A 25,968-nucleotide genomic window follows, 5' to 3' on the forward strand; every position below is an offset into this window, starting at 1 on the left:
CATTTGAACAACCGGACAAGTAATTATTTTTGTCTTGGTTGCCCGTGGACAAGTAAAAAAATACACAAGACAAAGTTGAAATCCAACAAAAACATAAAATTAATTTCAAAACGTATAGAGATGTTTAATTTATGTAAGAGAAACAAATGTTCAGCAAGTAAAAACATCAATGTTCATGACGATAAATATTACATGATACCGGAAATAGATCGATTACCAAAATAAATAAAATAAGTATGCGAACCCGAGTCGCGTAACATTGCATTGGCTTTGTCCATTGACCCGGGATCGTCGATTAGGTTTTATCAGTCAATTGCCGGAAGTGTCATTTTGGCGGGAAATCATGTACACATACACACGTAGATTGGCTGGTACCCGATTGTAATGTTACACATCACATATATCAAATAGCTAATACCCGGAACGTAGTACCGGGAACCAGGATAAAACGTGGACAACATACATAACTAGAACCGAAATTGAAAACGCTTTACGGTTTCTCGTTCATAAACCGAATTCCGCTTTGAATTATAGAAGATGCAATATTAATCATGTTCAGTCGACTTTTCATTGTTATATCAACGTCTGAACTAATTAAAGAAACTTTAGATGTCAGATAACACTCGAAATTGACCCGACCTCTTTCCACACGGAATACACATAATGATAGTTTGTAGTCAGGTTGACTGCTTATAATGCAAAATACACACTAATAACAAGTTCTAAAAAACGAACAATACACACTGATCGTTTCTTTAGTCCCCAATGTAAATGAAAGAAACAAAAACCATATTATACCATAAAAAGAAGAGGAGAAATTCGAACATTTCCGGATCTATTTCTGGCCAAAAGACCCCCTGCAAAGATTGCGTATGAAAAGATGAACCTCATGACTTAAAAGTCAGGCCTTAAAGCACTGCCTTTAAAAATGGCACAAATAATGAACAAATTTAAGTAACAAATCTGATACAAGCAAAATCTTGATATGCATATAATTTCATAATAATGCTTTTAGAAAGCACAAATCTCATTGCATATTATGCATTTATAATGGCTTAAAAAATCGCTCTGTAATCTAGAAATACAGATTGTAAACATAAAAATAAAAACATTTTGAGGTAGCACTTTACCATAATGTAGGTACACAACTAATATTATTGATATGATGAAATTCTCTTTATTGGGTGGCTAAATAATTGATCAAAATTAAATTCTCTTCATTGATTGGCTAAATAATTGATCAGAATGAAATTTTCTTCATTGATTGGATAAAAAAATGATCATAATTAAATTCTCTTCATTGATTGGCTAAATAATTGATGAAAATGAAATTTTCTTCAGTGGTTGGATTAATAATTATCAAATTGAAATTTTCTTCATTGATTGGCTAAATAATTGATCAGAATGAAATTCTCTTCATTGATTGGATAAATAATTGATCAGATATGAAATTCTCTTCATTGATTGGCTTAAATTGATCAGACAGGCATGGGAAAAGATGTGATATTTAAAGGTGTATCAGAAGAAAAATCATTTTGCACACATGAATAGAAGAAGAAAAGATAGCACTTATATTACTGTAAATAAGATCATAAAATAGAAAATGGAAAGGGGAATGTTTCAAAAGAGACAACAACCCAACCGAGGAGTAAAAAAAACCAACCAAAGGCCATCAATGCAATATTTCAAGCAACAGTTTTACATACATACTATCTAAAAAGTTATTGAATATTATTCTCTACAGCTTCAATCAGACATGATTTCATCAGAGATGAACCCTGTTAATCATATTAATGAGTTAAGAAATACAAAAACTCTCATTTGATAAACCACAAAATATCAAACTTGTAAAAAGTAATAATATCAATAACAACCTATTAAACAAATACTTAAAAAATGAAAAATGTTTTGTACTTTTCACTATGATAAAATATCTTATAAAAGACTAATAATTAAAAATAAAACAAATGTTCTAACACATGAAAAATATTAGCACTTGATCATACAGCACTTTAATTTACAATCAATAAAAATACCCACCAATATTACAGACCAACTATAATGTGTAATGCCTGCATTAAAATTAATGCAGTCTGAAAACAAAATGCCCCTTTTTTAAAGGTAGGATAAAAATAAATGAGATTCTTACACCAATTATTCTTAACATTTTCACTTAATATCATATGAAAGATTTAAAAAAAAACATGTTGGTAAAATGCAATCTTAACAAGATAATTATAAAAACAATTATCTACTGAAAACTGTGCATACAAATGAAGCTCGTTGAGGATGAAAGAAATATTTAGATGTATGAACCATACTGGTTATTTATATAAAGCAATAAAACAGAGAATGAAAATGGGGAATATTTCAAAGAGACAAAAACCCCGACCAAAGAGCAGACAAAAGCTGATTGCCATCAATGGGTTTCAATGTAGTGAGAAAATCCCACACCCGGTGGTGGTCCTCAGCTGGCCCTCAAAGTACATTTGAAGTACATGTACGGAAACATTGCATGTAAGGTTATTTTTTTACTTATTAAAATGGTAAGTTTAGAAGGTACTCATTTATTTGACAATTTTGAATCTGCCTAACATTTTTAGCTTTAAAATATATGTGTATTAGGCAATCTTTAACCTGATACAGGATGAATTGAGTCAATTGACTCAGGAAATGACAAGAAAACACACATTTTGAAAAAAAGAAATGCCCCTAGTATAGTAGACAGGGGGCATCCGGCTTCCTTAGAGACAATGAGTGTTGACTTAACATTTAATCTAATGACCCTTGAGAAATGTAATCTTCATCTATTTGAACCACAGTTGTTTCCCCTGGCAGTTGTCTGTTCGCTGACAAAATGGATCTATTTGATGTTGCAGATGACTGGCGGGTCCCTCTGCTTGAACGACTACTTGCAGAATTTGCTTTTCTATTTGTCCTTGAATCATTCATTTCAAATGTGTTGTTCATATGACGAGAACTTGATGCGCTGCCTTGACGTTGATTCCTGTTCATTTCTAATGATACAGCTCTTTGGCTGAAACTAGAAGCACTAGCATGTCTTGAATTTATAGAACGCATATCGATGGCAGGGTTTCTTCGCTGCATGCTAGAAGCACTGCCCTGCCGAGAATTCATGCCAGCACTACCCTGTCTAGAGTTCATGTTAGCACTACCTTGCCTAGAGTTCATGCCAGCACTGCCCTGTCTAGAGTTCATGCTATTACTGTGGACTCTCTTTCTCCCGCCAGCTTGCACAGATCCACTATTATTTCTAGTTCGTCTGCTACTGCTATTGTTTCTCATGCTGCCGTTATGACGGACTGAATTATTATCACTATCATCATTTATCTTTGTTTTTAATTCTCCAGCGTAAGCACTAGCAGTAAATATAGCAAAGTTTGTGGTGAGACTTTTTGGTGGTAACGGCATGGTTGCGTTGTCACAGCTCTCTTGGTGAGAATAAGACGCTATGGACATAGCCTCAATGCTGTTTCTCTCAAGGTTTATATCAACTCCTTGAGCAGAGGCACGACTCCCAAGGGAACTTTTACTACTCCGCCTCTTTCCACGTCTCCTCCCTCCGTAAGCTGCTGCAGCCATTTCCCTAGTAACAGGATTTAAAACAGGTAGAACCCTATTTTTGTGACTTTTACGTTTCTTCTTCCTCTTTCTTCTCCGTTTACCCCTGCCATCACTGACTCCAGTCCCACCACCACCACCCCCTATCATGTTTGGTAGATCTACATACTCCTGATCAGCATCCTCATCATCACTGTATTGGAACTGGCCTTGTGCTTCACTCAGTTGGGAATCTAATGACTGACGTCTAGAAGCCATTTTAGAGGCAATAGACCCTACATCTACAATAAGTCAATAGTGTCTTTAGTTACTTTTTTCTTGTATTTTATATTGTTATAAAAAAATATATAGTTATTTATTACTACTCCCTATGTGGTATGGGCTTTACTCATTGTTGAAGGCTGTACGATGATATATAATGGTTAATTACTGTGTCAGTTTGTCTATTGTGGAGAGTAGTCCCAATTTAAATCATACCACATCTTATTTTTTTTTTAAAATAGTTGGTTTTAAAAAAAAATTAATTTCAAGCATTATATCTCAACCAAATGAACACCATTTTTTTTGTATGACCATGAAAAATTTCATTTTAGAGTGAACCCTAAAATATTAGTCAAAGTTTTTATAAAACATGCACTGTTTATTCTGTCTTTGACAAATAAGGAATCAATACCTGAGTCTGAGTATCTACGGTTTGTTCCTGCTGTTGGGGCAAACATGCCTCCTCTTCTTCTGACCAACTTAGGCATGGCGTTAGCAAATGTGGAGGACATCTCATGTGAACTTACACTATTCAAGTCAAACTTCATACCTACAAAAATATCAAATACAAAGTTAAACACATGATACAGTTAGTGAAAATGCATTAGAGCTAATTTCATAATTATTGTAGATTAAGACTTTGGTTGGTTTTCTTGCTTAGTTTGTACAAATGCATAAATGTTGTTCAAGCATTGTAAATAAGACTGCTATCTGCAAACAATACAAATTGGGCACAGTTAAACCTTACTAGCTTTGTCGTGTAATATTTATATGTAACCTCCAAAACAATTTAAGTATAATGTATGCAGATTTAAATCCACCTATTTTGTATGGTTTGCAGATGTCAATCTTAAGTACAATGCTTGAGCAAACTTGAATACAAACATGGCAAACAAGCCTATCAAAGTCCTAATCTACAATCATTGGAAAATAGCTCTAAAATTTATTTGATTAGAGTAATGTGGATTCATTATTGTTCGTTGGATACCAATTTTTGTGGGTTTCATGGGTACAGGTGAACCACAGATTCAAATGTTCAATAAATATCATATGTTCAATAGGCTTTGTATACAGAGATTTGCAAAATCACAAAATCGAATATCCAGGAATATGCAATTTTTTAGTAATCCACGGAAATTGATACCCACGAAAATAAATGAATCCACAGTGTTTCCTTTAGTACCAATTTTTATGGACTGACAGAAATTTGTGCATTCTTCGAAACCAGATTTCTACAATTTCTTCATGCATATTTACTTCAACAAATCAAAAACTTTGTTTTAAATATTTTAATAAATTCTTATACCAACAATAGCCAGGATAATTTTGACTGTATAAATAGAAATGACTCCACTCTTAACCCTTATATTACCCAATGGATCATCATGTGTACTCCCAAAACTTATAGACAGTCGGCCATTGTTGATGTCCTTCCTCCTTTCAAAAGCTCTCGCTATCATCTTGTGTTTCTTTAATTTTACTGGCTTGCTGGAAGGTCTGTTGAAAATTCTGAAAAATAAAAAATGTAATTATTACACTTTCTGCCAGGCAACTTACAACAGCATTAACTTTATATCCATGTCTTCACCTGATATCTACAAAAGACTTATCAGAGACGCTTAAATTGAAAAAATTTCAATCATTGTATGATGTATCTATGGTGAGTTTATAAACATGAAATAAAGTAACCATGAAAGTAAGTTGGTTAACAGTAATCAGTAACACTTTGTGGTAAACTTTGTTAAAACTTAATCTTTTCAAAGTTAAACTTACTTCCTGACAAACCGTTCCCATGACAACAGAGAAGCTTTGGTCCATGACCAACTGCTCATCAATATACCAGCACCAAAAAATGCCAGGATGTGGAAATTTACAGCAGCCACACTGGGTCTGTCTCCCAGGGAACATACTCTATTGGATGTATTGTATACACTGGTGGTCACGGTAAGATTTGCTTGGCAACTGAAACAAAAACAATGTCTAACTTCTAGCACTGAGAACTCATATCAAATGGTTTAAAATCATAATGAACTAAAATTATTGTCTCAGCAGTCTGCACTGGTAGTCCATAGTTCTATGCTCCAAACTAGAAAAATGTATTCCTTCCAGTAATGATTTGCCAAATTTGTTTGTACCCATAAAATGTCTGAATATTAGTGCTTAGACTGATTAATGAAAATATTTTGGTGCAGACTGAGACTGCAATAGAAATTTCAGTTTCATTTCAATATATATACCTTCATGAACTGCCACTTCACTCATTTAGCAATTACTTATCCCAGAGTCCTCTCCTTTTAAATGTTGTAGACATTTTCAATGCATAAGAAGTAGTCCTACATGACAAATATCTATATATATGCAGTGTATGCATGATATTAACTAGAATTAAAATACATGATAATATCACTGGTGGACCTTTGAATTAACAGGTATTAGAGAGTACTTTACTTACAATATGTAATCTTTAAAATGTTTTTCCCATTCAGTCTCATTTGTAAAGGTATAGAGATGTACACTAAATGTTATAACCACAAACACACAGGCTAAGGCTGTAAAGATGGCTGAAAACAAAAATTCAAAATAAATTTCATGAAGTCTTTCAATAACTTTATTTCAAATAATATGGCTTCAATAAGAATAAAGTATGTAACCGGATGGTTTCATGTTATGATTAAAACTGTCATATAACACTAAAATTGTTTAGTCCTTACAGCAACTTTTTCTTAGAGAATCATTCTTATGACCTTTACCCCTATTCACTGTGAAAATTCCATAGGAGCTCATATTTAAAACTACCCAGACATATCATTCTGAAACAAAGCTGACTATACTCATTTATGACTGGTGTGAACTGGAGAAGCAGTAAACCCCAATTTTTAAGTCTTTGGTTTGTGACAGACAGAGAGGTATAAAACTTAATGCGCCTCTGCTATAGCAAGGGAATAATTATTTCAACATAACATAAAAGAGGTAGAAATTACCAAGCGGACACTCAAAACTCATGATGAAGAATAACTGAAAATAAGATCACAAACAAAAACCAGAGGGTAACCAACACAGATGCTCCAGTAGAATAAGCAGATCCTGTACCGGCACTATCTGACACTGATTTAATACTCTGATAATAATAATAATATAATAATAATAATAATAATAATAATAATAATAAATTATGTATTTAAAAAGGGTAAACTCAGTTAGTTACAATAAACTAATCTTCCCTGAAGCCCTCACACAAATTACAATACAATCAAAACAGATATTTACACATACCGGTAGTTAATTTACAGTCATGTAGTTATTAACATAAGATATAATGCTGTTTAAGAAGTAAACATGAAGTCAAAAAATCAAACGAAAATAAAAAATATACAAATATATTGAAGCAAACATTTCTTATCAGGACTGTGTTAGGTACTCCTTGATACTTTGCTTAAAAGTAAAAGTGTTTTGAGCTGTACGCATTTTGTGTGGTAGTCCATTCCAAAATGACGATATTAACAAGCTTAACATCTACATATTGACTTACCTAATCTATATATAGTCTCCTTAATTTTGGCCTTGGCTTTGTCACTGATAAAATCTGGTGTATCTACCTTCAGTGCCCATAAGGTCTTAAATGCTGAAATAATAATAATACTTCTACTCAGGTTTCCATGACAGAACCAATCATTTTATACAAACGTATATAAAGAATGCAATTATTTACCTCCGTATAAAGGCAAAATTAAGAATACTTTTTATTACTTATAGATGGATTTATTTTCAAGGGAACCAATTTTTGTGAATATTTTTTATAGATATTTGTTTTCTGGTTTTGATAAATATTGTAAATAAGCCTACTGTAAATTCAGAAATTATTGCGAATTTTTTATTATTGCGAATAATGCGACTGAGTTGTAAACGCAATAATTAAAACTCGCATTTTGTAATATTTTAACTGAATTAAGCATGACTTTTCCCAAAATCGTAAAAATTAAAATCGCATTCAAGTGTAAAATGACAAAATTGCAATAATAAATGCACGCAATAATTTCTGAATTTACAGTATTTAAAATGGACATTTTTAATTTGGTTCACAAATGACCACAACATTCCTGAAGATAAGTACCCTATTGATGATAATGAACACACACCACATAAATGTATTTATTCCATTATAATTAAATTAGATGTATGTTTCCTTATAATATGTTTCTGTGGATTCATTTATTTTCGTGGATTGCTGATAAATTGCATATTTGTGGATATTTGATTTCATGGTTTTGTCAATCTCTGTATACAAACCCTATTCAAAATAAGCTATTAGTTGAACATATGAATTCGTAGTTCACCTGTACCTACGAAATCCCAGAAAATTGGTATCCGACTAATATTAATGAATCCACAGTATTTTGATTGGCTAGCATAAATCTTGAATCATCTGGCATAAACTTTCATTCAGAAATGAATTGTTATATTCCCAATGACACATGTTTCCACAATATAGCATGTATAGTGCACAAACTTAATTGTAATTGTGTTTTCATGATCAAACCTTCTGCTCTTCCTACTTATTTTTGAGATACTTGCCCTGTTCATTATGCAAATTAATAAAAACCTTGCAAAATAATCTGAATTAATACAGTAGCCTAGTCTATTTCTACCTTTCAACAGACCCAGCATAACACTGTTTCTACAATGAATTTAAACTACTCCCTGACCTTTCCACAGTTTTATATACATCCAAAAAAGGTCAAAATCTTACCTTTCACAAGAAATATCATGCCTGATATGAGAACCAGTATAATAGGAACTAACAGGAACCCAGCTCTGTATCCTTTATTTTGATAACCAATCATACATATACCACTGACAGAATCACCATCAATCTGGAGAAAATAAGACATTGAAATATAGGAGCGGAAATGATTAGTTTTCATCATGAAGTGACAATGGATAAGTGTAAGAATATATTTAAAACTCCTTGCCCAGTCAAATGTCTTGAATGACCCTCTAAGGTTCATAGTACATACTTTTTTCATACTGTAAATTCAGAAATTATTGTGTGCATTTATTATTGCAATTTTTTCATTTTAGACTAAAGTACAATTTTAAATTTTGAGATATTAAGAAAAAGTCAGATTTATTCATATGAAATATATCAAAATACTAGTTTAAATTATTGTGATTATAACCCTGACACATTTTTGCAATAATTTCTGAATTCACAGTATACTACAGTCTGTGTGATGTAAAAAGAATGATGCCTAAATCCTGTATTAACAATTGATGTATGAACACAAACAAAATGCTGCCAAAACTTTTTATGAATGCTAAACTAACAATAGTATATACAATTCATCATATGATAAAATGATGTCATAAATGCTCATTCCGTGTACATTGTTTTGTTAAGCATTTGTCGTATCATTTATATCAGCTTTTATGAAAAACATTCTAAAAAATATTCCTAATAGGTTATGTCTATCATTTACAGTTTCAAAGACAAAAGGCAAACACATTTTAATGTGTCAGAAATATAATTAAAGGGCAGTAACTCCTACAAGAAGTAAATAAATATTTTCAGTCATATTGATCCTTTGGTGGAAGTTATATTGCTGATTCTTTTTGCTGATAGTTTCAGTCCCTCTATTAAACTATTATTGCCAAAAAAAAATATTTGAGGGTAATAAATCTAATAAGGTGTCATTTATTTTATAAAAAGGTTGAGGTCAAGTGAAAACTGTCTTATGGGCATGAGGACCTTGCAAGGTACACACATATCAAATATAGTTATCCTATTACTAATAATAAAAGAGAATTTAACATTACAACAAAACTTTTTTTTCAAGTAGTTACTGAACCATGAAAATGAGACAAGGACATTGGACATGTGACTTACAGAAACTTCGTAACATGAGGCATTCATAAACAAAGTATGAAGCATCCAGGTTTTCCACCTTCTAAAATTTAAAGCTTTTAGCTAACGCTGCTGCCACCGGATCACTATTCCTATGTTGAGCTTTCTTTTTGTCGCAGGCTCGACAAAAAATCATCAGCTAAAAATAGATTAGGCTTGGCCTTACCTCAGAGACAGCTAAACTAACAATAGTTAAGACTAGTGGTATGCTCCAGCTGGCAAGATGGAAGTAGGACGTTTTATTGGAGAGATCATCACGTGGAGTACCAAGAGCTTCGAAGGTCAGATGCCAGGCGTAGGCCAACATGACAAACCAAACAGCACCAGCCATGAAGAAATAGTAGACTAGTATGAAAACAAATGTACAGGATGCTGTTTCTCCTGTCCTGAAAGGGAAGAAGAAAAGGTTGATTAAACGGAAATCAAAGGGGCGTAATGCAGTTGCTCCTAAAACAATGGTTAAAGGGAAACAAAGAGACATAATGCAGTTCCTCTTGTTCTGAAAATGAGGAAAAGTTGGTAACTAGATAATACAGAGGACATAAATATAGATTCTTACACTGCAACAAGTGTATTACGATATTTCTCCACTCGAGACAGTTAAATTTTATTATTTAAAGCGCGAGGCTTGCCGAGCCCTTTAAATAATAAAATTTAACTGTCGAGAGTGGAGAAATATCGTAATACACGAGTTATAGTGTTGGAATCTGTTTCTCTAATGCTTTTTATCGTTCTTTTAAAAAAAAAATCAGAAAATTGTGCTCTTTTTATGCGACGTCATCAGCCAAGGTCTCCTTTTTTGATGACGTCACAATAGGAAAATTGAGAAGAAAACAAAACATTTTGACGTCATAATCAAATTTCGACTAATCATTTGCCGAGAACAGATTTTTCACTAGTGAGGAGAAATATTTTTCTCACACCGGTCAGGAAATGTGAAAATAGCACAAAAATTAGAGAACACAGGTTCTATGGTCCTGAAAATGAAGAATAAGTTTTTGATAGGTGAATTAAAGGACACTGTGCAGCCTTTTCTGTCTTCAAATAAAACAAATATTAGCAGTATGGAAATAAATAAACAATTATTATATTCCCCACATTTATTTTTAAATTATCATAAATATATAATACTGTATGCTGCTAGTCTTAGATGCATGATTTTTTTTTATTAGTTTTAGTGGGTTTAAACTAAGTGTCAGTAACTGCTAGTACTCTCAGATCAGTAATTAGTGTCCTTTTCTTGTTGGGATATACAAGTACCTGGCCACGTCCACTCGGTTTTTGTTACATGTATTTCTATTTGTATTCATCTGGTGAGTTGAGCCTTTTTCAACTGTTTTTATAGTTCTTCTTATAGTGTACTGTTACACCAATGTCTTAGGGTAAGGTTAGGATCACATTATGTATGTATGTTCCTGTCCTAAGTGAGGAGCCTGTAATTCAGTGGTTGTTGTTTGTTGGTGTGTTACATATTAGTTTTTCTTTCATTTTTTGTACATTAATTAGACTATAACTGTTCTCGTTTGAATTGTTTTACAGTTGTCATGTGGCATTTTATAGTTGACTATGCAGTAAGAGCTTTGCTCATTGTTCAAGGGTGTAAGGTGACCTATAGTTGTTAAATTCTGTGTCATTTGGTCTGTTGTTGAGAGTTGTCTCATTGGCAACCAGAAGATGTGGTATGATTGCCAAGGAGACAACTCTGCCCACGAGACCAAATGACATAGAAGCTTCAAATTATAGGTCATTGTACAGCCTTCAACAATGAGTAAATTGATAAAGACTACTTACAGTGGTCCACCTTCACGAATGGTGCCATCACTCTTACAGACGATATCAGTTCTAGCCCCACCAGAGAACTGGGCCATCCAACCAATACTGGACAGGAAGAAACATATGTTGATGAAGAATAGGATCAGAGCTGGATACTTCTTAGAATTTTTCCAATCAATTAAAAAAGTCAACTGAAATATATACAGATACTATAGTAATTATGTTATTATTTTATTGCATGTTTCAAGTTGTATTTTATTACCTTGTTCTTTCTCTGTCAAAAAAAGAGTAAATATTGCAGGGGTTAAGAAATCCACAAGCCTGATACTTGGGACTAAAGCATTTAAACCTCAAGTGCTAGTGAGCTGTATCAATATTTATTAACCCATGTACTGTTTCAAGATTTTCTGTATTTTGAAACAACATTAAGGCTAGTTTGACCTGCTACATTCTGTGCTTATATCCCAATATATCCAGGACCTTAAATCTAATCAGTAAAGGTTATAAACATTGATAGCAAACTTAAGGTCAATTATGTCAATAATAACATAAATATCTAAATTTAAAAACTACTATTGCATTAGTCCTGTCAACAATAAAAATAAAATAAGTGAATTATAGAACTTGACCTCAATCTTGTCTTCATAACAACCAATAGAATTTAAAACATTGTATGGAATGTTCCGTGTTTAAGAACGAACTTTGACCTGTATAATGGTTTACTTTTATATATTTTGACTTCGATTGGGAGTTTTTTCATTAGTAAATCTTCTTATATCTATTATGTCTATATAAGTTATTTCATAGAAACTTTAAAGGCCTGTTGGCAGTATTTCACTTTTCCTATATAAATTACACCAGGAAATGTGTATCTTGATAATGTGCAAAAGGTCAACAAAAAAGTATTGTCATGGAATTGTGTGCAAAACATCAATAACAACGTGAGAATCAAAGTAATAAAGTTAGAAATAAAAACTATATCGTATTCAGGGATAAAATGAACAGATTTTGTACGGTAAAACTGTCTCATCACTTAAACAAATGTTTAAAACCAAAGCAGTCTGGTCTATGCTAAATGCTTTGTGATTAAGTTTTTTTTTTTTATAGAAGCTTGGTTTATAAAATTACTGAAGAGTCTCAGTACACAAGTGTTAATTAAAGTTATTTTTTGGCCTTAAAAGTTTTTGATTATAACACCCAAAGAAAACTTGCGGTACTTTTATTGCTTTTATCTCAAAGTTTATTTCAAAGTACAATATAGTTATTATATCCTTTACCTTCAGAAATATTCTGTTCATGCATTTTTTTTTTTGAATAACGATTAAAATGTAGTCGTAGAGGGTCTGAACATTTTCAAGGTTTACAAAGTGATAGAAACAAGATAGGGAATGGGAAGTACATACCTGCTTCAATTATCCTGTGTGCATGGTAAAGATAGAAATATATATGATATTTATGATTCTAAAGCATTTTGTACACAAATACAACTTAAAATTCAGAATTTTTACAATGGTTCTATAATTTTGAAAATTTGTGATGTGGAGATATAACTCTTTAAAACAACTGGTTTATTTGTCTCAACAATGACCCAAGGGACATAATTCTTTAAAATCACTGGTTCATTTGTCTCAACCATGACCCAAGAGACATAATTCTTTAAAATCAACAATGATGTAAGGGACATAATTCTTTAAAAAAAACCTGTTCAATTGTCTCAAGGGAAATAATTCTTTAAAATCACTGGTTATTTTGCCTCAAACATGACCCAAGGGACATAATTCTTTAAAATCACTGGTTCATTTGTCAAAACCATGACCCAAGGGACATAATTCTTTAAAATCCCCTGTTCAATTGTCTCAAGGGAAATAATTCTTTAAAATCACTGGTTATTTTGCCTCAAACATGACCCAAGGGACATAATTCTTTAAAACCTCCTGTTCAATTGTCTCAAGAGAAATAATTCTTTAAAATCACTGGTTCATTTGTCTCAACCATGACCCAAGGGACATAATTCTTTAAAACCCCCTGTTCAATTGTCTCAAGGGAAATAATTCTTTAAAATCACTGGTTATTTTGCCTCAAACATGACACAAGGGACATAATTCTTTAAAATCACTGGTTCATTTGTCTCAACCATGACTGAACCAAGGGACATAATTCTTTAAAATCACTGGTTCATTTGTCAAAACCATGACCCAAGGGACATAATTCTTTAAAATCCCCTGTTCAATTGTCTCAAGGGAAATAATTCTTTAAAATCACTGGTTATTTTGCCTCAAACATGACCCAAGGGACATAATTCTTTAAAACCTCCTGTTCAATTGTCTCAAGAGAAATAATTCTTTAAAATCACTGGTTCATTTGTCTCAACCATGACCCAAGGGACATAATTCTTTAAAACCCCCTGTTCAATTGTCTCAAGGGAAATAATTCTTTAAAATCACTGGTTATTTTGCCTCAAACATGACACAAGGGACATAATTCTTTAAAATCACTGGTTCATTTGTCTCAACCATGACTGAACCAAGGGACATAATTCTTTAAAACCCCCTGTTCAATTGTCTCAAGGGAAATAATTCTTTAAAATCACTGGTTATTTTGCCTCAAACATGACCCAAGGGACATAATTCTTTAAAATCACTGGTTCATTTGTCTCAACCATGATATAAGGGAGATAACTCTTTAAAATCAATAGCTAATGTGTGTCAACAATGATGTAAGGGACATAACTTTTCAAAATCATTGGTTCATTTGTGTCAACTAAGACAGAAGGGAGACCAATAGTTTATTTGTGTCAACAATGACCTAAGGGACATAAGTCTTCAAAATCAATGGTTCATATGTGTCAACCATGACATAAGGGAGATAATTCTTTTAAATCAATAGTTAATTTGTGACAAGGGTGCAATCAACAGTTTTTTACGTGACGTCATTCTGTAACAGGGCATGTAATAGTGGACCCATCATGCAGAAGTCAGATATTCATAGTTATATAGATATCTATACATCAATGGAAAGATAATTCTATGAACTTTCTGAACAAATAAAAAAAAATCTAACATCTCTTGTTTAAACATGCAAATTGGTACAAGTAATCAGCTGGAAATTAGGCATTTCCCCCCTAAAAAACCTTAAAAACAGACCCCCTTTGGACACACGGATCAGTAACCTGTGCATATATTTGAGATTTCTTATAATATGCATTTCGAAGAGCTTGTCCGGCTGATTTAAGAAAATGTAGTTTCAGCCTACTTTCGCCTGCTCCGAAAGGAGCTATATTGCCTGACAAATCAAAGTGCTTTTTGCAACAGGTGAAAATCAGCTGTTTATGGAGTTGCCTCCCATATAGTAGGAAGTCACAAAAACATTTTTTTTTTTTTAAATCTTGACAAAAGTGGCATTTTAATTGAACTTCAATATATGTTTTTCACATTGAACATAAAAAACAATCAACTTTTTCATTTAGTGGTATATAAATAGCAGGGAATTCCATCAGTATGTAAATCTCACTGGGGAAATACCCCTAGTTTTTAGTACGAAACTGTTTATAGCACCCTTAAGCAAAACCTTGTATGCGATATATAAAAAATTCTCAGCTTTTGTGAATCTGTACACAATACCGATTAAAATGATGTCTTACTTTAAGGATTGTGACCCCGAATGGTGAAACTACAGCTAATTTTATATGTCGCATAGTTGTGGTATTTTGGCCAGTGGCAAATAGTTTAACTGGCATATTCCAAACATTTCCTGTATCCTATTGTCATCAGTTTATTTAAAAAGAAAAAACATAAAATTGGGTTTCTTTTGAATAAATAGAATAAAAACTGTAAAATAAGCATAAATAAAGTTACTTTAAACATATTTTGTCCCTATTATTATATGAACTAAGTTGTAGCTGAGTTGAGAAAAATATTGAAATAGTGTATTTCTTATATATGATACTTGGAGCCTTTTAACTATAAAAAGTACAAAAAATATAAATTAATGAAAAAAAATCCATGTTACACTAATCAGTAGTACAGGCCAAAGAAGAAAAAATCAACACTTTGAATGTGCAACTTTTGGTTCCATATATAGGAGAGAATTAATAAAAGTATCATGACGTCGCAATAAGCTGAAAAACTTCAAAATTTGAACAGAGTCTGGTTTTCTTATATCTGGTTGCTATGTACAAATCTGTAATATTTGCATTAAATATACCAAACTGATGCTTTAAAATTAATGTACACATGCCATACAATATTTTTCAGAATTGTTTTAGTCCATTCACTAACACATTTCTATGCGAAAACCTCACTATATTATATGTTTGTCCCTTTAAGGGTGCAATCAACAGTTTTTTACGTGACGTCATTCTGTAACAGGGCATGTAATAGTGGACCCATCATGCAGAAGTCAGATATTCATAGTTATATAGATATCTATACATCAATGGAAAGATAATTCTATGAACTTTCTGAATAAATAAAAAAAAATCCAACATCTCTTGTTTAAACATGCAAATTGGTACAAGTAATCAGCTGGAAATTAGGCATTTCCCCCCTAAAAAACTTTAAAAACAGACCCCCTTTGGACACACGGATCAGTAACCTGTGCATATATTTGAGATTTCTTATAATATGCATTTCGAAGAGCTTGTCCGGCTGATTTAAGAAAATGTAGTTTCAGCCTACGTTCGCCTGCTCCGAAAGGAGCTATCTTGCCTGACAAATCAAAGTGCTTTTTGCAACAGGTGAAAATCAGCTGTTTATGGAGTTGCCTCCCATATAGTAGGAAGTCACAAAAACATTTTTTTTTTTTTAAATCTTGACAAAAGTGGCATTTTAATTGAACTTCAATATATGTTTTTCACATTGAACATAAAAAACAATCAACTTTTTCATTTAGTGGTATATAAATAGCAGGGAATTCCATCAGTATGTAAATCTCACTGGGGAAATACCCCTAGTTTTTAGTACGAAACTGTTTATAGCACCCCAACTATGACATAAGGGATATAATTCTTAAAAATCGCTCATTCATTTGTATCAACCTAACAATTAATTTGTAAATAACAGATGTGTCTTTCTTCACCAATATATTGTTCTTATAAACATTATAAACCTACCACAGTAAAGAGTGTACAGACTAAACATATTGAACCAAACACAGCAATGAGAGCATGGACTTGGTTGTGTTCGGAGTCTGTGTATAGAGGATTCTGACACTGTACACCACATCCCTCAGCATAGTCATACCAGCTCTCAGGATCCTCAGTTCTAACCAAAGGAGATATACAGGATCCTTCTGTGTTGAAATCTAATGAATCATATGCTTGTGACTGAAATGGAATGAAATGGTTAGTCTAAATAAATTATGACAAATAAAAATAAAATCTTGAAGATTTTACACCAAATAATGTGGCATGGTTAAACATGTTAGCTTGTCCCGCTAACATGTTTAACCACACCACATTATTTATGTATGTGCCTGTCCCAAGTCAGGAGCCTGTAATTCAGTGGTTGTCGTTTGTTTATGTGTTACAATATTTGTTTTTCGTTCATTTTTTTACATAAATAATGCCGTTAGTTTTCTTGTTTGAATTGTTTTACAATGTCTTATCGGGGCCTTTTATAGCTGACTATGCGGTATGGGCTTTGCTCATTGTTGAAGGCCGTATGGTGACCTTTAGTTGTTAATGTTTGTGTCATTTTGGTCTTTTGTGGATAGTTGTCTCATTGGCAATCATACCACATCTTCTTTTTTATATTGTTTTAATTATACATCATGCATTCAGTCTCTGGTGGAGAATTTTGTCCTTGGTTATCATAACACACCTTCTTATTTTTATATTGATGTATTTATCTCATACAATGTGTGCTTCTACAGTTACATTTTTGGTCTCTGGTGAAGAGTTGTTACATTGGCAATCATAACACACCTTCTTATTTTTCTATTGATGTATTTATCTCATACAATGTATGCTTCTACAGTTACATTTTTGGTCTCTGGTGAAGAGTTGTTACATTGGCAATCATAACACACCTTCTTATTTTTCTATTGATGTATTTATCTCATACAATGTATGCTTCTACAGTTACATTTTTGGTCTCTGGTGAAGAGTTGTTACATTGGCAATCATAACACAGCTTCTTATTTTCATATTGATGTATTTATCTCATACAATGTGTGCTTCTACAGTTACATTTTTGGTCTCTGGTGACGAGTTGTTACATTGGCAATCATAACACACCTTCTTATTTTTATATTGATGTATTTATCTCCTACAATGTATGCTTCTACAGTTACATTTTTGGTCTCTGGTGAAGAGTTGTTACATTGGCAATCATAACACACCTTCTTATTTTTATATTGATGTGTGTTTGTATTCATTATTCATCATTTGGTCTCTGGTAGAGAATTTTCTCCTTGGCAATCATACCACATCTTCCTATTTTATATTGATTTATCCCATATAATGTGTGCTTGCATGACTTCTAAATCATTTGTTCTTAATATATATCATGTATATGGCTAGTTGAGAGTTTTCTCTTTGGCAATAATACCACATCATATTATTTTTATATTGTACGAAGTCATGCAGGTCAAGACGTTCTGAACAACACATAGTTTAATCTTTAATTTGCTTTTCTTTATAACTAATCAACCTGCTATTCTCTATTCCTAATTTTTTGGTGCTATTTTTATCAATTCTTTTTTTTTCTGCCTATTTCTCTGTATCATTATTACAATGTTTCATTTCGGCTCTGTCCTTTATGACCCTCATAAGAGGGCCGTGGTGTAGTGGTTAGCGCATCGGACTACTAACACAAAGGTTCCTGGTTCGATTCCCGTTTGGGATGAAAATTTCAGGAACTCAATTTTCGGCTCTCCCTTGACACCATTTGCGAGTATGGTCTTGAGGAAACGATGATAGTCCGTCGGACGGGGACGATAAATGGCTGACCCATGTTAAGAGAGAGCCATATCTCTTGCACGTTAAAGACACCCTTGTAGATTTCGAAAAAGAGTAGGCTAATGCCGCTACAAGGCAGCACTCGCACCCGCAAAGTGGAAAGGGATTAATATAAGTTGTAAAACTTGTTTCCCAATCTCTATAAATAAATATGTTTAAACTTATGACCCTCATTCTGCACTTTTTGCACATTATATTCCCTATTAACATGATTAAGTATACTCCATCCAGACCCTCATGTAGTCTATGCAGTATGGGCTTTGCTCATTGTTGAAGGCTGTAAGGTGACCTATAGTTGTTAAATTCTGTGTCATTTGGTCTGTTGTTGAGAGTTGTCTCATGGGCAATCAGAAGATGTGGCATGATTGCCAAGGGTTTATAAAATACAAATAGATGTATCAAGCTCTAAATTTTACAGCAGATTCCATTGAGTGTGTAGCGAAAGGTAATATATTTGGTTAGCTTGCTTGTTAGCTGAACCGTGAAGGCATTATTAGGTCAGGTATACTACCTTCCTTTCGATGTAGCATAGTCCAACAGATAGATCGTTTGGTTTTCTGTTGGACTAGTCTATTCTTAAAGTAGTGTGGTTTACTTAACCTAACAATGACTTCACGGTTAAGCTAACAAGCAAGCTAACGAAAGATATTACCTATGGCTACACACTCAATGGAATCTGCTGTAATCTAAAAAGTTGTAATATAAACTTTATAAGAGACTTTAAAAAAATTGCTCATTAATATTGCTGCATAATAGACCTTTAAAAAGAGAACTTTATCTATGCAAATTTTGGTTTCTGTTGTGACTGTGAGTGTTATGAAAATTCAATTTTCATCAATAACATTTTCAATCTGAATCTATATTTACAGGTGAATTTCAAAAATAAATACTTTACATATAAATATCATAAATTTAAATGTCTTTTAAGATCACAAAATATTTGTATTATTGTGTTTAAAAATAGCCATGTTAGTTACTATAATGTGTATATAAAGCACTGAACCAAACACACCATTGTAAAAATATGAGTCATCTTCCCTAACAGTGTAAATGGCATTTAAATCTTTGGAAAAAGACATTTTAAAATGCACTTGAAAGCATAATACTTTATTAGGACATTTCAGTTTTTCTTTGTGTGTTGTAGAATTTTCTTCACCTTTAAATCATGCTAATAATCAAAACTCTAGGAATAACTTACATCAAAAGTTACTCAGTATTGATTTAAACCATGTGTGATTTTGTTCTTTCTCATACTTTGTATTATTCAATATACAATTGTACAAATTCAGCTGATGGCAAAATTATAACCACATGATTTATGAAATAAATTTCAGTATAAAGATAGGATAGGTTTCACAGGTGTGTTTAGAAAAGTTCTTAGCTACTGAAATTGTGACAGATTACATTTTATAATCATAATAGGAAGGAAAACTATTTTCGTATTGTTTTCTCAATTAAATAAAACTATAATACACAGATTTTAAGGTAGCATTTCATAAATCAATTCAAAATTCTTAAATAATTCTGGATATAAATATTTTATTTCTCCTTCACAAAAAAATGTTAAGGACGCATGAAATTTATATTGTGTTTTTTCCGTTTTTTAGCACGTTCAGTTTAAAAAATGTAACTCATTAATTAAGTTATTGTTTTTTGCAATAACTTTTACCAATATCATGAATATTATACAACATGTAATTTATAAATTCATCATAAAATATATAGAATTCTTTGACGACATGCATGATAAAATCTTAAAAACTTAGATTTCTGCACATATACATGTACATTAACACATATCATTTTGCAAACTGTAAATTCAGAGATTATTGCGAGGTTTTTATTAATGCGAATATTGCGAATGGTGGAGTATCACAAATAATAAGAACTCAAATTTTGTTATATGATACATATATAAACAATGTATCTGTAGGGAGATGTTCTGAAAATCGCAATATTTGATCTCACATTTTTGTCCATTTAAGAAATGACTGTAATATTTTTTCTGTCTATTCGAAATAACATAAAAAATTTGGTGCACACTGAATAACTCGCGAAGCGGTTATTTATCAGTGTACGTGCACCACATTTTTTATGTTATTTCCAATAGACAGAAAATATATTAGTCATTTCTTATAATTTAATTCTAAATTTCATTTTAAACTGTAGAAAACCATGAAAAAACGTTGATGACGTCACGGTCACATGACTGAATTATGTCTATGAGCTCATAACAAATTAACGTCAGCCAATCAGAAGACGCATTACATCCAAAATTAAATTATTATATAAAGATTCCAATAATTCATCATGCACACAATAATTTCTGAATTAATAGTGTGTATTACATGTATTATATAAACTTACCAGACAGCCTGCTTTAAAATGGCTTTCATCACAGTCTAAGAAATCAGGCCAGGCTCCATGGTAAATCTCAACAATTTTACACGGTGATTTTATCTTCTTACATAATTCTTTACTAGGCAACTCCACCTGCCCCCTGTCACATTTAGGCAAGTACACTGAACAAAGAAAAGGTTGCACCAAAGACCAGCACTCAGGAACATACTTTAAACCCTCCCAGAGTTTTAACTTCTCATTTACGGAACTTAATGTTGTAGAATCTGTAGCGAATTCCAGTGATGTATGAGTGAAGGTCAAGGTAACACCAAGACATGTGGTTGTAGTATTCAGCGACTGGCAAGTTGTATTTTCGAAACAAGTCTGACTGGATGAAATATGTACTATCAATAGTAATAATAATGCTGCCTCTCTTAACACCATTTTGGAAAACATTGAAGTGAAAATTCAAATACACCACAAAAGGAAACCAAAATATTAAAGCCTTATCATGTTTAAAAGAATCACTTTAACTAAAAGGTGTCAAAACACTGTTTATTGTTTTAAAACTGGCTTTTCATAGAATGTATCTAGAGGTTATTCGAGTATCCAAGTATATTAATGTTTGTGCCGCGTTTCCATACTAACAAGAATATCATTGATTCCAGTTAAATGATGTGTTCATATACATTTTGATATAAATGATGATGAAATAGTTGTTGAACTTTTCCATATAATATTGCGAAATTGTTATTGTAGATTTTTTATCTAAACGCTGTGACAACTAAATGCAATGTGAACATTTAACCCAACATCTCTTCTGTACATGTACCATGTATGATTGAAACACGTTGGGATTGAACAGGCACCATTCTCCCATCCTCCAGAAATTCTCTTACCTGTAATTGAAATTATTGTATTATTATAAGGTAAATGGAAGATCTAAATTTTATAGGTAACATAAATATTAACCACATTTATATCTCGATTCCAGATGTTGACTTTCTCTTATCATGCTTATGAATTGTCTCACATTTTGACATACCAGCGAGGGTCTTTAATAGCTTACTACATAGAATGGGTTCCATTGTTTTGCTCAGTGTTGAAGGTTGTTTCATAATAAGTTATTTAAATTCTCATTCTTTGGTCTCTTCTTGATAGTTGACCCATTGGTTGCAATCATAAAATATCTCCTTATTTATACATTAAGGTGCTACCTAACACTACAGGGAGATAACTCTGTAAAATCAGCTTAAGGTTTTAATTACATTGTGTTGTAAAGGGATTAATAAGCTTGTTGATGATCAAAACTGGTGTTTGTCATACTACTATATACTACTATATAACCAGTGTAATTTTTCTGACAAAATGGTTGGTTAAAAATTTTTGAAATTTTTATATTTTTATTAAAGGGTCAAAGTTAATACTTTGTCAACATTTTATGAAAATTAAACGAGCCAAATTTATTTTACTGAAAGTGTTGGGTACCACATTAAGTGTATCAAATTGGATGCAGATGTCTATCCTTTATTTTATTAACTTCAGCTTGAAAACACAGAACAAAAATTTAAACTGTGACAAATGACAACAAAATAATTGTTTCACTTAATGATTATAACGCACTAACATTGACTAAAAGTTTCAATTTGGTTCCTTGACTCAAAAACAATAAAATGAAGTTAAAATATAAATTGGAAATTCAAAGTAACATTTTTAGTAATATTAAATGCAGCTCTGATCAATTGATGTCAATGTTACAGATGATCAGGAGATCAAATTAAGTTACTACATCATCTAAGGGTAAAATCTTTAATTGTTACTACATCATCTAAGGGTAAAATCTTTAATTGTTACTACATCATCTAAGGGTAAAATCTTTAATTGTTACTACATCATCTAAGGGTAAAATCTTTAATTGTATCATTTTTGTTTATAAAGTTACTACATCATCTAAGGGTAAAATCTTTAATTGTATCATTTTTTTTTTTATAAATTTCTTACCTTTAATTTTAAAATATAAGGAAATCGAATTTGAAATCCACAGAAAAAATCATGTGATATGCTTTTTAAACTATATTTGTACAATATAACTGTGCTATCATTTTAAATTACAAAGCAAATAAATTCTGGTTAATCTTCAGTAAGTTTAATTCAAATGTATCTGTTGGATTTGTAGCAATAAAGAGAAGAACATATTCAAACAACTTTAAATGCTATAACACCCACTAAAATATCAAATTTCAAAAACGTAAAAAATATTCAAAGAGGCCAAAAAATTGACAAGTCGTTCATCCAAAAACAGGCTTTAATCAACTATCATGTGTATATGCAAAATATGACAGATTTTATGAATGAACTTCTCTTATAACTTTGACCTTTAAATATGACACTTAAATAGATATAAATACTGATTGATTGATTGCCAAATACTGGCTGCCTCTACGTTATGACCTTTTGAGCACTTAAAAAAAAATTGTCATCAGCACGTCAATTCAAATTGTTACAATTGTTAAAGAATAGAGATATAACTGAGAATTCCAAGTCTTCAAACTGACTTTATTAGAAATGAAAACTTACATACATTTTTGTACATTAGGCCATAATAAATAATAGGTTTGTTTTCCCAAACGCTACCTACGCAGAAAAAAAGTTGCCAACTCAAATTCTTTTATTGTCCTGATTTGAAGAAGTATTTTTATTAATGAAAAAGGCATGAAGACTAATAAACTTCTGATACTTCAATTTTTTTTTTGAAATAAAAAAAAAAGAAAATGCCTACCTACCTACCCACTGTCTCAACTTTGGGTAGGGTTTGGGCAAACCAAAATATTTTAAGTGTGGCCTTAATTAGCTGATGCTGCAAATCATTGATACCTGTTCCCGACTTCTGTCTAAACAGTGAAAAAAAAAAAATTCAACTGATTTTTAAGTCCTATACAATTACCAAAATAGCAAGAAAACAAAGTACATGTACAAATGTACCGGTATGAGGATTTTGTCATGGTCAAAGTTCCTTGCTCCATCATTAAATTTTCTTCCATGGGAATTCCTGATAATATGGAACATGTCGACTAATTCTTACAAAAGTCTCATTTCTTTATTGTGTTAAATAGATATTTTGACATCTTATGTTGTCATTTAATATGGTCTGTGCTGTGCCTAATACAGATTTGGGACCCATTGATTGCCAAAAATCATTTGCGAATGGAATCACAAGAACTTATTTTGTTTATTTACAAAAAGAAATTTGAATTTATGAGATGAAACATTGAACTCTAATAAAAAATTATGAGCTCAAATTGTTAAATGCATGTTTTTACATCTCCAAACTTCAGAATTTTTGTGGGATAAATAATACAAGTATTTTTTTTTTTAAATTAAGGGGAGGTAATTCATACATTATAATTAACTTATATAGGTATATATCAATTATTATTTGCTTCTTAAAACTTCAAGTAAAAAAGATGACTGTACAAGTAGTACCCCTGACTGACTATACATGTAAATTTTCTACAAATAAATCTAGATACATACTGAACTCCATAAAATTTGACAAACCTCAATTCTCAGATACATTTATTTGTAATATAAATCAAAGATCCTGGAAATTTGGGTTCAAATGTTTTTACCCAGTTTGGTTTGTAAATTTAGTTTATAATACTTTCCCTATTAGTGATGGATTTGGGGATATTTGTGCAACCATTAGAAAAAAGAAGTAGGTTATCATGGTTATTGTCCTCGCTAATGGAACCCTAACTTATTTTATCACTACTTTTGGATATTTCAAAAAAATACAAGAACACAATACATGTAGGTCATGTAGGTATAGAATTTTTAAGTATTCCAAAATTTCTGTAATCATTCACTGATGATTATTACATTGCAAAATTAAGAAAAAAAATTCTATTAATGAGGGGGGATAGGAGGGGTCCTGATCCCGAAATCCCGGGCTTAAAAACACTAAATCCTGAGGTCCCTAAATTAAATAAAGTAAATCCAGTCATCCCGAAATCCGAAAAAAGAATTCCTGGATCTCGAAAGGGTCAACCCCGAAATCCTATCCCCCCTTATTAACGTTTATCCGACAATAATCATGATCATAATATTATGACATCGTAAGAGGGCCACACAGCAAAATTTAAATTATGTCAAATCTAATTATCAACCTTTGGTATACATGTATATATAGCAAAATTAAGTATAATACTATTGATCTGCAATGGAATTCCATACTGCTGTGGAATTCCATACTGCTGTGCTCTGCAGCGAGGATTTATAGCAAAAAATAAAAATAGCCTATCAAGTTGTCATAATTCTTTTAACTTTATTGTGTTATTTCATGGGGTCAGTTTTCATCCCTGGAGAAAGCCAGGGTGCAGAGAGTCATTGTACTATGAACATGTGTAGGTAAAATTACTTACCCTGAAATCAAAATTGAAGCCAAACTCACAACCTCAATATTCATTGGTATTGACTGTCAATGCAAGACTAGTGATACAGTAGACTATGGATAGAGACTAAGACTAAGAAGAAAGAGTACACTAATTTTCTATTTTTTCGTCCGAACCCCCCTTGAAAACAAATAAAGTCAATGTTCTGTTCAAATTGTGACTGTTAAAGTCGAGTTTGTGAGACCAACCAACCCCCCTTTGGAAATTCCTGGCTACGGGCCTAAGGAGTCAATTTCACAAAAAAAACGTAAGTCATGAACAATTCAGTATACCTATAAGATCAATCTCAGTTGTAAGAGTACACTAATTTTCTATTTTTATTTTTTTTTAATTGAATAACTTCACATAAGATAACACCCTACTGATATAAAGAAATGTCAGTTTCTTTGTGTTTTTAAATGTCTTTTCAACACACTGACATTTGCATCAACCAATACACAATATAGTAGTCATAGCTTCTAGATTTTTGAAGTTGTGTGGAAATCAACAAAGACCAAGGTGAGGTCAACCATACAATTTTGGTCAGTTTCTCTACTTTGTACTCGCTTTCAAATCAAACTACCCGCCATTTACTAACATAAGATAATATTGATTGTAATCGATAATCTGTTAAACACTTTGACTATGTAAATAAGTCAATAAAATGTTGATAAGTAGCCAACAACCTGTGTTCTTACCTGACCTAAATTAATATCCATTGA

The 25,968-nt window shown here is 32.0% G+C and overlaps 1 protein-coding gene across 1 annotated transcript; it reads right to left on the bottom strand.

Annotated features, from left to right (window-relative positions):
* Positions 1-930: 930 nt before the first annotated feature.
* LOC134690746 (protein smoothened-like) lies at positions 931-25,959 on the bottom strand. The gene is made up of 12 exons (XM_063550799.1): positions 25,945-25,959; positions 20,844-21,715; positions 16,629-16,841; positions 11,537-11,709; positions 9,912-10,131; positions 8,591-8,714; positions 7,373-7,465; positions 6,296-6,404; positions 5,617-5,805; positions 5,216-5,352; positions 4,256-4,393; positions 931-3,863 (listed from the first exon to the last, which is right to left on the bottom strand). Exons 2-12 carry the CDS (start codon positions 21,270-21,272, stop codon positions 2,773-2,775), a joined length of 2,916 nt encoding a protein of 971 aa, XP_063406869.1. The 5' UTR covers positions 21,273-21,715; positions 25,945-25,959; the 3' UTR covers positions 931-2,772.
* Positions 25,960-25,968: the final 9 nt, after the last annotated feature.

This window comes from Mytilus trossulus, chromosome 11 (genome assembly GCF_036588685.1).
Source record: "Mytilus trossulus isolate FHL-02 chromosome 11, PNRI_Mtr1.1.1.hap1, whole genome shotgun sequence".
NCBI lineage: Eukaryota > Metazoa > Mollusca > Bivalvia > Mytilida > Mytilidae > Mytilus > Mytilus trossulus.

Bases quoted from the DNA above. Each gene is read 5' to 3' on its own strand.
- LOC134690746 (XM_063550799.1), bottom strand. From the start codon at position 21,272: ATGTTTTCCAAAATGGTGTTAAGAGAGGCAGCATTATTATTACTATTG. The intron at 4,394-5,215 runs GTAATATAAGGG...ATATTTTTGTAG, and splicing joins TACACATGATGATCCATTGG to GTATGAAGTTTGACTTGAAT. The intron at 3,864-4,255 runs GTATTGATTCCT...GACTTATTGTAG, and splicing joins CCGTAGATACTCAGACTCAG to ATGTAGGGTCTATTGCCTCT.